At 39.2% G+C, this 12,709-nt stretch overlaps 1 protein-coding gene across 5 annotated transcripts in view; it reads left to right on the top strand.

Annotated features, from left to right (window-relative positions):
* Positions 1–12,709, top strand: part of MYH7B (myosin heavy chain 7B) — a 62,668-nt gene that overhangs the window by 28,832 nt on the left and 21,127 nt on the right. For all 5 annotated transcript variants that reach the window (XR_013545065.1, XM_078393255.1, XM_078393256.1 and 2 more), the window contains 8 exons: positions 1,138–1,241; positions 2,078–2,216; positions 4,130–4,248; positions 4,982–5,131; positions 6,978–7,148; positions 9,258–9,437; positions 9,534–9,666; positions 11,169–11,242. Coding sequence is in view for 4 of the 5 variants with exons in the window: in XM_078393255.1 (XP_078249381.1) it covers positions 1,138–1,241; positions 2,078–2,216; positions 4,130–4,248; positions 4,982–5,131; positions 6,978–7,148; positions 9,258–9,437; positions 9,534–9,666; positions 11,169–11,242 (1,070 nt within the window). In the remaining variant the exon portion in view is untranslated. The remainder of the gene's footprint in view (positions 1–1,137; positions 1,242–2,077; positions 2,217–4,129; positions 4,249–4,981; positions 5,132–6,977; positions 7,149–9,257; positions 9,438–9,533; positions 9,667–11,168; positions 11,243–12,709) is intronic.

Genomic DNA, 12,709 nt, shown 5'->3' with positions numbered 1-12,709 from the left:
TTATTAACAGTTTCTAAAGCTGTACCTGCATCATCCTATTGAAAGAAACCCAAGTCTTCTTGTCAACTTAATTATGGTGTACGCTTCTGGGGATTACAGTCTAGTGCATCACATGCTGGTTTTAAAACCAGTTGATTTTAGTTCTGCAGAAAAGCTAATGCTAGCAAAAGTTGAAGGCAACAGGAAAAGAGAGAAAACAAATAGCAGACCTGACCTGCCTCATAGAGTCACCGTGAAGTGAAAGCATAGAGGGAACAGGTCAGCTATGTTCCCTTGAAGTCACTGGAGGAAAGGCAGGGTGTAAAATGTGCCTAGTAAATAAAATTTGATGTCAAGGGCGGGTGATACTTTTATTCAACCACAGAAATTTTACAGCTGTGAACTAGCTTGGTGCTTAGCCTTGCTGAAGACCATGTGGGTCAAAAAGCTAGCTTATCATTGTAATTTTTAAGTGATCTAATAAAGGTAGTGGGCAACGACTGTGCTTTGGGAATAGAGCAATAGACTAGAACTCAGGAGACCTGGGTTCAGTTCCCCAGCTCTGTCATGGAAACTCTCTGGGAGGTGCAATTGGTGGAACCACTTCTTTAATTCCTCACTTACCCTGAAAACTCTATAATAATGATGATAATAATTTTAACTGAATTCCCAACTTCTCAGTGTTCTCTGCTAGATACCCATCTCACTGTGCTACCCAGCTAGCTGTTTGCACTTAAACCATTTAAATAATAATAATGTGACATCAAGTCATTTCTGACTGATGGCAACCCTTTTCAGGTTTTTCCAGGTAGGGAATACTCAGAAATGGTTTCCCATTCTTTTCTTCTGGGGGCATCCTGGGAGTGTGCAACTTGCCCATGATTACCCAGGCTGGCTCTTCTCCCAGGAGGCACGGTGCAGAATTCAATTACCAATATCTGGCTCTGCAGTGGGATCAACCACTGGGCTATCCAGCCAACTGAAAATCCTATTAGGGTTGCTACTATAAGTCAGTTCTGACTTAACAGCATGTATCAAATAAAGGTAGGAGTCACTCTTGCCTTCAGATCGTATATGAGGACTACACTGGTTTTCTTTCTCCTTTTAAATAAATAAAATAAACACATAATAATTCAGCTGTTACCTCTTGTTTCTCAGATATGCTTCTGCTATCTTCCAACCCCTATGACTATCACTTCTGCTCACAAGGGGTAACAACTGTGGACAACCTGGATGATGGAGAAGAACTCTTGGGCACAGATGTATGTATTCACCTACTTTGAAATCAGGAGGAGTGGGAAGGTTGCTTTTTTATGCATGGACACCTAGCCACATAAATTTAACCACATAAATAATTCTCCCATTCATATCAATTTCTTTTTTGGGGGGTGGTCCATTAAGTACTAAATGTTTTGCAGCTGAAATCAGTAAAAGTGGCTAGACTGTATCTTACATTTTATTTTTGTAATTTTCTCACTACTAATATGTTCATGTGTTACAGATCCAAGGGAATGAATGTAAGGATAAATGGTGATGGGTCTTGTGTCTGTCATGGAGCTTGGAAACTGTTTTCTGGACTACAGCTCTAGAATTTATCAGCAAATGGGATATCTGGCCATGCTGCATGCAGGATTATGGGGATTTTAGTCCAAACATGTAACTTCTACAGTCAGTAGGTTGTACATTAATGACACAAGACTACTGTGTAGGGAAAAAAGGTGGTGAAGTTGTGTGCTTATTACATGGCACACGTTATTTCTTTAGTTGACACTGATAGTGTAGACTGTGCTGTTTTAGTGCTATTTTACTGTATATGTTGTTGTTTTTAAGACTTGTCCTAAATCAAGATTATGACTGCTATCACATGTCATCGAACATTTGTGTAGTACAACTTATTACTATTGTAGACATAGGCATTGAAATACATTTTACACTGGTGGTATTGCTTTACCATTTGGCCTATTATTTTGCCACCATCATGGGACAATAGCCTTACTGGATCAGGGCAAGTACTGTATATGCCTAGTTTTTGTTTTCCTTAGTGGACTGATATTATTGCTATGTCTTATAATTACATCTTGTATGATTCCTTCTACAGCATGCTATGGACATCCTGGGTTTCAGCCCTGAGGAGAAATATGGGTGCTATAAAATAGTTGGATCCATAATGCACTTTGGCAACATGAAGTTCAAGCAGAAACAACGTGAGGAGCAGGCAGAAGCGGAAGGCACTGAAAGTAAGGAGAGGTTTACAGTCCTGGTAGATTCCTGTGGGCAGCATTATTAGTATGTTGCAGTAAAACAAAATAAACACAATAAAAGAAACCCACCACAAAACTTTATGGTACTGTGAGGCATGGTGGTGTCATCACCAGGCATTGCTTAAATGTTCAATAAACTTTGCATTTTTGAAATGCCTTATTAGCTGTATCTGACTTTTCAACAATGCCACAGGTCAATACAATCAATCAATCAATCAATCAATCAATCAATCAATCAATCAATCAATCAATCAATCAATCAATCAATCAATCAATCAATCAATCAATCAATCAATCAATCAATCAATCTATCTATCTATCTATCTATCTATCTATCTATCTATCTATCTATCTATCTATCTATCTATCTATCTATCTATCTATCTATCTATTGTATTTATACCCCGCATATCTGGCCATTTCGACCACTCTAGGCGTCTTACAACATAAAAACATAAGAAGTTTAAGAGAAATTTATAACAATTAATCAATTAAACAATTAATTAATTTATGAGGCCTTTGGAGGGGAATGACCCTGCTATAAAAATGTGGCTGCTGCCTGAACGTTGATTTAAATTGTGGATCTGGCTCTGGGGTGTGGCTGTTTAATGGTGCCAACATTTACTTCCACATAATACATATGGAACTGAGTACTGGAGCGTAATGGAGGAAACATTGTGGAATGGCTGTTCCCATGAGAATATGGTGGCTGCTATATTTTTGTGGTAAGACCATTTCCCTCCATAATGCTTTATATTTTATAGGCCTTGTTGGAATTATAGGGGAGGGGAGTTTACTACTGGTAGCTACCAGTGTTACAAAAATAACCCCCCAAAGGTTATTTTAAAAAAAATATTTTTATATAAGTTCCAGTCCTCAGGTCACATAACAAAAAAGAAAAAAAGTAATAATTACTTTTAAAAACAGTTACACTTCCAATAATTTTCTTATCTATAGGATACTAATAATATTTAAACATTTATATATGTTTTAACCCTGAAGTTATTCAATCTAACCAGCATTTCAGCCCATTTTCCAATTGATCTTCTGCACCAGAGGCCAACAAGTGATACCATACTTCCGTAAATTTATCTTGTTTTATTTCACCTCTATAGAGTTGAATGTGGTATGCCAATTTTTCCATCAGAGCCAATCTCCATATTCTACTTTGAAATCTTTGCAAGGACACGTCCTGAGCGTCCTCCCAGTGTTGGGCAATTTCATTACAGGCTCCTCCTAATATACTCGCAATTAGTTCTTTATTCAAACGTTTTCATTCCCTCTCATAAATAACAAAAAAAGGAGCAAAGTTTCATTTGAGATTATTTTTTCTTTTGTTATACTTTCCAACCACTTAATTACCTCAGGCAATGTAACCTTATTCCCCAGTTCCCCCTTGATGGCCCCATCAACTTTATGAGAGCCCCCTCAATTGTGAAGCTAATTCTGGGGCCAGTGGGCACAGTGAGTTCTGGACTATGAATGGTTGTACATTGTAAATCCAGTACATTTGTTTGGATTTTGGTGTCTGACAAATCTTGCTGTTCTTGCTGCCTGCTGAAACCAAAATATCTGCTGTATTGGTATGCATGGCTACCATTGTAATTATATCAGTTCATCTGCCTTTAAATGTTCAATTTTCATTGACATAACACATTAATTAATAAGTAACTAATAAAATAGCAAAATACATGTATAAATACAGATTGTGATATAAATTATTAAATAAATAAGAAATGATAAAATGCTTTTACATATAATTAAGGAATAATAAATATTTTAGTTTTATCATTATATTTTTCACTTTGTTCTTGCAAAGCATCCAAAGGCATTTGTCACCAGGACAGTACATAAATATATCTATTTTATTATTCACTGTTGCGCTACAGGTGCTGATAAAGCTTCGTACCTCATGGGGATCAGCTCAAGTGATTTAATCAAGGGGCTGCTCCACCCTAGGGTGAAAGTTGGAAATGAATATGTGACCAAAGGTCAGACTGTCGATCAGGTAAGCATCTGGGATGATATGTATTGGTCCTATACTCCCCATCTTCCTCTATCCTCTCTTGCCTGTGAACTTGGGATAACACTTGTGCATGATGGAAAAGATGGGATAAAATTGCAAAATATAAATAAATATGCTTGGATAAAATTTTATTACTAATATCTTAATCTATGTACATTTGGTAAATATATTAAGTAATTATTTATTACAAATTATTGCACAGTTTCTTCTACTGTATGAAAAGCAGAGTTGCCTTTGCTTCCCATTCTGTACCATTGCCTCTTCATTGACTTGAGTTAGCTTCTTTGTTCGTTCTTTCCCTGTGTTAGTAAAGCCATTCAATTCCCAGGAAATTGAGTAGTTTTACTTGTCTATTTTTAAATGGTTATTTGTGATAGCAGTCAAGCTGCTGCCTACTCTACTCAGACGTAAGTCTAACTAAGATTGAAGGGGCTTATTCCCAAGGAGGTGTTTACAGGAATGTGACATTAGATAGCCAGACATTATTTTATCATGTAAATGAAGCTTACAGTTGAAATAGATTGTCTCATATACTGATTCTCCTTAAGAAATGATCTCTCTGCTTCCCTTACCTGTACAACTCAGCATGCAGCAGGTAATGTCTACACTGACTTGGGCATTATGCTGGCATAACTACACAAGAGGATTTTGGCCAAAATAATCAGAAAAGAACAAATGTTTATTCTACAAACTGTTCTTATTTTGTCATCTCTAGGTAGTTTATGCAGTGGGAGCTCTAGCCAAAGCCACCTATGATCGGATGTTCAAGTGGTTGGTTTTTCGTATTAACAAAACTTTGGACACTAGACTAGCCAGACAGTTTTTTATAGGAGTTCTGGACATTGCTGGATTTGAGATTTTTGAGGTGAGTTTCAAAACTGCTCTACAGTAACAACTAGGTATGAGAGATTCTTGGACTGTGTAATAAGGAAAACAACCATAACAAATATTGTTAAAAATGAAATACATGGATTGATATACTGTACTGGTAATCCAGTTTTTGATTTTGTGTGTGTGCATGTTTTTCTTTTTTTAGGGAAGATTAAGTGGAGCTCTCCTGTGTAGATTGATGCAGGGCAAAATTATACAACATAGACAGCCTGTGATTAGAAGGCAGAAATCCATTAGTGTTCCAGAGAGATGATTTAGGTAGGCCTTCATGACTCAGGAAGCATAAAGAAAGACTGTGTTTATGCTGAAGACCAATTCCATAATAAAGGAAACTAATTTGTGAACTCTAGGAAGTATGAAAAGCTCTCAAAACATGAGTCAGATAAGCAGCATACTTTTTTTCATATATATTCTCAGCAACTCCCTACTGAGATTTCCTTACAGGGAATCTGTAATATATTATCTGGACCTCATATGTCTGCAGTAGTTAGGCAGAAATGTAGCTGGTATGTTGAGCTAAAAATCTAGCCTTGGTCAAGCTGTAGAACTGGATTCAATAATGCTTCTATAATGTGATATGGGCTGATGTTCTTAGGGAAAGACACTCAAACAAATAACCAGTCTCCAAACTGTTAAAGGCTTTATAGACTAGCACTAAAACCTTGAACCTGGCCTGGAAGGGAACAGGAAGTGTTATGCATCCAAAGAAGCATACAACTTGAAAGAACACAGCAAGCGTTTATTTCATGTTTGCCAGCATGGGAGAGCACGACCTCTCAGGGTGTGGTCTCTAAAGTTTTTCAAGTAAACACACCTTATATACCCGACACAATTGTTCCTCTCTATCCCTCTGGCCAATCGGACCAAAGGCGGAAAGCTTAGATTTTAGCTATCTCGTCGCAACAGTTCATATTTTCCCTTTATATGCTAGTATATACCTAATCTATTTTTTCCCACCCGCTGCTGGTGGAGTTACTACACCCTTATCTATTGCTCAGTTGTGTTTTGAAAAACCAAGAAAGCTGCCCTAAGCCCTGTTATTCTCTGTTAGAAGCTAATACAGGCTAACCAGAATTGGAGAGATATGATCAAACTTGGTCACACCTGACATCAGTCTGACCTCTGTATTCTGCATCTGCTGCAGTCTGCGGGTCAGCTTCAAGGGTAGCCCCACATAAAGAGTGTTACGGTAGTCAATCCTGGAAATCACCAGCTCATGCACCAACATCGTCAGGGACCAACCATCTGGATAGGGATGCAATTGGGTGATCAGTCTCAGTTGGTTAAACACTGCTCTGGACACAGCTGAGATTTGATGTTCCAAATATAAGGCTGGGTCCAGAAGCAGATAACCTAAATCCCACCAAAAAAAGAGGACGAATGTTATTTTATTTATTATATAGTAATTTTCAGACCTCTCCTACAACAAATAAGAAAGGCCCCAACATCTTATGAGTATAGTCAGTGACATAGTCAGGCTTATAATGTAAAAGTCACAGCACAGCACAAAAGAAAAAAAAAGGGCTGGGAGGGAAGAGGATTTAGATGCATCAGGTGGCACATTCATCAAATTACAGAGCAGGATTTAAGCACAAAGAAAGGGCTTCTTCCTCCTTTGGTGGTGGCACAAGTGGCAGTATCCTTATAGATTCTTGGGAACATGCTTGATATATCACGAGAATGGGCAGAGCAGATGAATAACTGGGAAAGCTATCATAGACAATAGATGAAACTACTGATGGGGTCCTTTCGATACCTCTGGTAGTGGTGAATGGTGAACTCTCAAACCTTTAGGTCTTCGTTTCATCTTCTCTTTGCAGTATAACAGTTTTGAACAATTATGCATCAACTTTACCAATGAGAAGCTGCAACAGTTTTTCAACCACCACATGTTTGTCCTGGAACAAGAAGAGTACAAGAAAGAAGGGATTGAGTGGGTCTTCATTGACTTTGGCCTGGATCTGCAGGCTTGTATTGATCTGATTGAAAAGGTAATGTATGTATGTATGTATGTATGTATGTATGTATGTATGTATGTATGTATGTATGTATGTATGTATGTATGTATGTGTGGGTGGGTGGGTGGGTGGGTGGGTGGGTGGGTGGGTGGATGGATGGATGGATGGATTGATTGATTGATTGATTGATTGATTGATTGATTGATTGGAGTTACACCCTGCACCATCTGGCAACTGGGCCACTCTGGGCGGCCAACAACAAGACAAACAACACAATATCAAAACACGATAAAATAATACAAACATTCAACAGATACAATAACTAGTAGGATAAATTAATACAGATGACAATGAAGATGATAAAAAGGATGATGAAAGGATGGCAAAAAGGATGATAGAAGGGAAGCCGAGATATCAAAAACTTAATGCTCAGGGAAAGCCTGGCAGAAGAGCCAAGTCTTCAATGCTTGTTTAGTATGATGGGAGAATAAATACACTTTTACATATGGATGTTTCCATAAAAGAAATAAGGGAGGAATATATTAATGTAACTATTCCATGTATCCACTTGCTTCAACCTACTCTGCCAGATGACCAATATTGAGTAGTCAGAATGGCTAACCCTTTCCTTCAGAGCAAACAATTTTTTTTCCTACAGTAACCACACTTGCCAGTTTTCATATATTTCTCGCTGAAAGCTAACCCTGTTCTTTCTGAGTTTGTCTGTTCTCCTTTGCTTAAAACAGTTTCACTGATGGTTACTCTGAAGACATGAATATGAAGTGCAATGCCCTTTCAAAGAGAGTGTTCTGGTAATGGATTGGCACTTTACAACAGGAGGGGCAATGTGTAGTACTCTAGATGCTATTGGACTACAGTCCCCTTTGCTACACCAGCAGCGTAGCAAAGTATGATGCAGTCCAGCATTTGGAGGGCTGCCCATTCTCGGTGGCTGTCTGAAATATTTAGCTCCTACTGGTGATTACTTGCTCATTTAAATCTCTATAAATTTCTCACTGTTGTCTTCCTGATCATTTCTATTCCCAAAGCTGTAGAATTATTTGTAAAGAGTGTTGTACTAAAGAAATGATGTTCTAAAATTATGTTCTGATGCTCCAGAGTATAGCATATTCTACTGTAAACAGAACAACTTTAAAGGGCTGAATGAGGCATAACAAAAATATTTCAAACTGAAAACGAAGTTTCATCATAATGTCAGTTTCCCGTTCGACACCTGTATGACAAAATTGTCAGGTAAAAATAATCCTCTTTGAGTAAATATCAAGCAAAAACAATCCAAAAAACGAAGAAGGCAAAAAACATTGTGGCACCTTAAATACTGTTATATTTCAATGTGAGCTTTCGTGGGCAAATCTACTCCTCAGTCTTTTCCACGAAAGCTCACATTAAAATATAGTGGTCAGTCTTTAAGGTGCCACAATGTTTTTGTCTTCTTTATTTTTAATTTTGCTTTTGCCTGATATGGTAGCACAGACTAGCACAGCTACCTCTTCTAAAACTACTTTGGATTAAAATCACCCATAAAATGGAGAAGCCAAACATTTATCTCAGGGCAGAGTAGGCCTGCATTCATCTGAATGATATGCAATGCAGGACTGGTCAAAGACTTTGTTTTGCCTGAGATGAAGAACAAGACAGTCTCTCTCCAACACCCCACCACCACCAAAAATAAACAGAGGTCAAATGCCATACTGGCTAATTCCCCCCCCCCAAAAAAAAAACACTGGCAATAACACCTAAGGACAGCAAACTAGCTTGTGGGGGATGTATGGCCTATAGTTCAATCTTCAAGTGAAGAGAAGGCCAGGGAGACTGAGAGGAATGGCTAGAGGCTTTCTCTGCTGCCTCCCTGCATTGGTTAAACGACTCTGCCTTGTGGTAGGACCCTCATGTCCCATGAATTTTGAGGAGTAGTTTCTAGTTGTGGTGACTTTTCTATTTCATAGAAAGGTTTATGGATCACTCTCTTGTGCTGAAGAATTGCCTTTTGGCACTAATTGGAAGTGCAGTTTAAAAAAAACTGGAGAGCCCCATTTATCTGCTTACATTCATAAAAGACAGAATTAAGACCAACTTGGATTTATTCCTGTCTGTTGACCAGTAAATATCTTTTCCTTGCAGCCCTTGGGAATTCTTTCTATCCTGGAGGAAGAGTGTATGTTCCCCAAAGCCTCTGATATGTCATTCAAGGCCAAGCTGTATGACAACCACATTGGAAAATCACCCAATTTCCAAAAGCCCAGACCAGATAAGAAGCGCAAATATGAAGCCCATTTTGAGTTGGTGCATTACGCAGGAGTGGTATGTTGTGATGTCCCACTTCCCATATTCTAGGCTGTTTGAATGTAGCTTCTGTGTGTTCTGTCATTGGTATTTGTTGTTTTTGCTCTTTGACAGGTGCCATATAACATCATTGGCTGGCTAGACAAGAATAAAGACCCTTTGAATGAGACGGTCGTAGCCATCTTCCAAAAATCACAAAATAAGCTATTGGCTACCTTATATGAGAACTATGTGAGCTCCTCTTCAGGTAAGGTGCTTTCCCTGCAGAAGTTATTCAGAATGGCACTGAATATGATGTACATTTGTTTGTTTGTCTGTATTACTGATTTTCTCCCTATATAAGAGTTTCAAACCAATAATTTAGTTCAGTGCTATCAGATGGTGACATACCTTGCATTTTGGACTGCTTGTGGCCCTGTCTAGTTCTAGCTATCTTCCAGTGACTACACAGTGTAAAGGAAATCCTGAACCAGCCTGACCTTGCTCTGTGCCCAACCCATTTTTGGTCTAGCAGCAGAGCTACTCTTCTCCCCTCTCCCCCCCCCCAAGAGCTGAGCTGGAGCAATTAGGACCAGACCTTGTATGCATGGAAGGATCATTTAAAAAGAGATTACAGCCAATGAAGCAGCCCTTTCCAACATGATCCAATATGATCCAATATTGCCATCTGATCACATCCTTACATGCCATCAAGTCAATTTTGATTTATAGCGAGAGTTTCCAGAGTTTTCTAGGTACTACAGAGTACTCAGAAGTTCCTTATCTACTCCCTTCTTCTGGGGTTGCTCGGGAACTGTGCAGCTTGCCCAAGGGTACCCAAATCACTGAGCTATCCAGCTATAAAAATGGGAATTCCTGACCTGGTATCCTCCCAAGGGGCTGGACTGTGATTCCACCCCATAATGAATATGGCCAGTGTTAGCTGGGTATGATGGCAGTTGTAGTTCCACATACCTGAAGAGCATCGAGTTGTGAAAAGTTGTGCAAGAGCCCTGTAGGATTAAGCCAAAGTGCCATCCAGTTTTCATCCATAACACCGTATTTTCCATAACACTTCAAATACAGTTGATCTTGAAAGACCAGGCCTCTCTTATGCAGAAGATGTGGACCATATATGAATGTCATTATACTAGTTTTCAGGCATTACTTACTTACCTGGTTGTTTCCAATACACAAGGAAAACAGCGCCTAGTGCCTATCTTTACTGTAGTTCTTGTCTCCATTTGGGAAATGTTTATCTTCAGAAAAGTTCTCAAAAGTTTGTAGGCTCTCCATGTGAGCCAGAACTCTAGAAAACTGGGCTTCGTACTTGTGTGGAGAGCCTAGAAGCAGGGAGGAACCTGTTTTTTTCAGACAAGTTGCTGTCAACAAAGAGAAAGCTTCAATAGAGAAGGGGGAGACAGGTAATCTTGTACTCATATGGTAGATAGAACTGGGTAACAACTGAATAGGGCTCATGTTATGAAATTATCTCACTCCCTTATAGGGAAGGGGATTCCTCCCTGCTCTTTTGTGCTTAAGAATGAGATCTGTGAGGATTTACATCCCTAGTCCATACATTTGAATAACACACAGGAATGAAATTACTTCAGGTGTCTCATTTAGACCATTCTCTGGCGTAACTATATGAACAGGGGTTTGCTCACAAATTCAAATGATATACTTTGGCCTCTCAATGCTTGCGGATTAAATTAGAGCCTGAACTAAATGGTAACCATTATGCAAATAAATTGACGTTTCATTTGACAGATGATGCACCCAAGACAGGTAAAGAAAAGCGCAAGAAGGCAGCTTCTTTCCAGACTGTATCCCAGCTACATAAGGTAGGTATTGGATCCCAATAAGGAGAGCCACTGGCTAAACTCTGTTTTTCTGTTTGGATCTATGCATGAAAAGTCTTCCAGACAATAATCGGAACTTGATTTATTTGTAAAACTTGAATCTCGCTAGTGAACACTGAAAGCTCTGGGTCTTAGTTCTTTCCCCTAAACGGTCAAGACTGTTCTTCCTTTTTTGAAAGCAATTTACATCTGTCATGATCCCTGGTTCAGATGCATGAGAATTTCATTTCATTTCATCTTTTTGCAGACTTTGCCAAAGTATAAGTATAGGAGAAAGCAAAACTGACAAAATTGTCCATCTTTCACCTCTATCTTGACCAATCCTGGTGAACAGCATCATTTCACTTTCAGTTAGGAACCGAATGGAAAGGAGACTAGCAGGGGGAGGAAACTTGGCTCTCTCTGTGTTAGGAAAATGCTTATTTTTTTCCCTTGTGATGTCTGTGCTGCGTGATTCCTGGCTGCTTCTCTGTTACTGAGGGAGAGGCAGTTAAGACTTGCAGTGATGTTTAGATAATTTATTACATGAACATCACTTTAAGTCTGTGCTACTTCTTTCCTCACTCTTGACTGCAGGAAGGACAACCCTTGGGAAGAAGAAAACAAGTATGGATTTTATAGGAATCAGACCCAACTGGCCTTCTGCTTTTCTTGCCACGAGAGAGAGGTGGCTGGGCATAACTCACTTTGCATTGAACCAGTTAAATGCATCCATCTCTTTATGGAGTTTATCTGATTGAGAGCCAGGGCTACAAACCTGGGGTGGGGTGGAAATGATTTGAAAAGACTCAAATAAAAGATGTTACAAACTTTCAGGATGGGCTTAATTTTGTAAAGGGAAGTTTGTTTGTGTGTTGGGAGAAGATCCAGTTTTTAAAGCAGAAGAGTCACATAGGTGAGGGAAACGGAATCCTCTCCATTTCTGTTATTTCACCTGGGCATGGGGAGAGCCTGCTCAATGGTAGAGCATATGCTTGCAAAAAAAGAATCTGAGATTCTGCCCCCAGCAACTGTGATTTTAAACTATATCTACCTATATCTATAGGTCTGTAGACAGGACTAGGCTAGTCAACTGGGGTTCTGTCTAAGAAACCTGAATCCTATGAGCATTTGCATAGGATATGTGTAACTTGCCATAGCTAATTGAAGCCATTTGATGTGGTGCTGGGATGGATCTTAGTTATGCAGTTGGTTGTGTCACCCAGTGTGCAACCAAGACAGCTCCTGGTGCCTTATCACTAGCTGCAGTTAGTTATAACAAGTTATGCAAACTTTATACAAACAGCAGTAGCTGGCTGACTTGTGGAAGCTTCAGAAATTCCTGTTTCCTCCCCTTCACCCCTCTGTTCTTGTGTGCTTTTCTCCTTGCTGCTCTAATATTTGGTGTCAGAGCTCGATTCAAGAAAGAGAACTCCAAAAAGCAGGCAGGCAGGCAGACAGATAGGCAGG

Source organism: Pogona vitticeps, chromosome 4, assembly GCF_051106095.1.
Source record: "Pogona vitticeps strain Pit_001003342236 chromosome 4, PviZW2.1, whole genome shotgun sequence".
NCBI classification, from domain to species: domain Eukaryota; kingdom Metazoa; phylum Chordata; class Lepidosauria; order Squamata; family Agamidae; genus Pogona; species Pogona vitticeps.
This window is presented reverse-complemented; position numbering and strand designations above follow the sequence as displayed.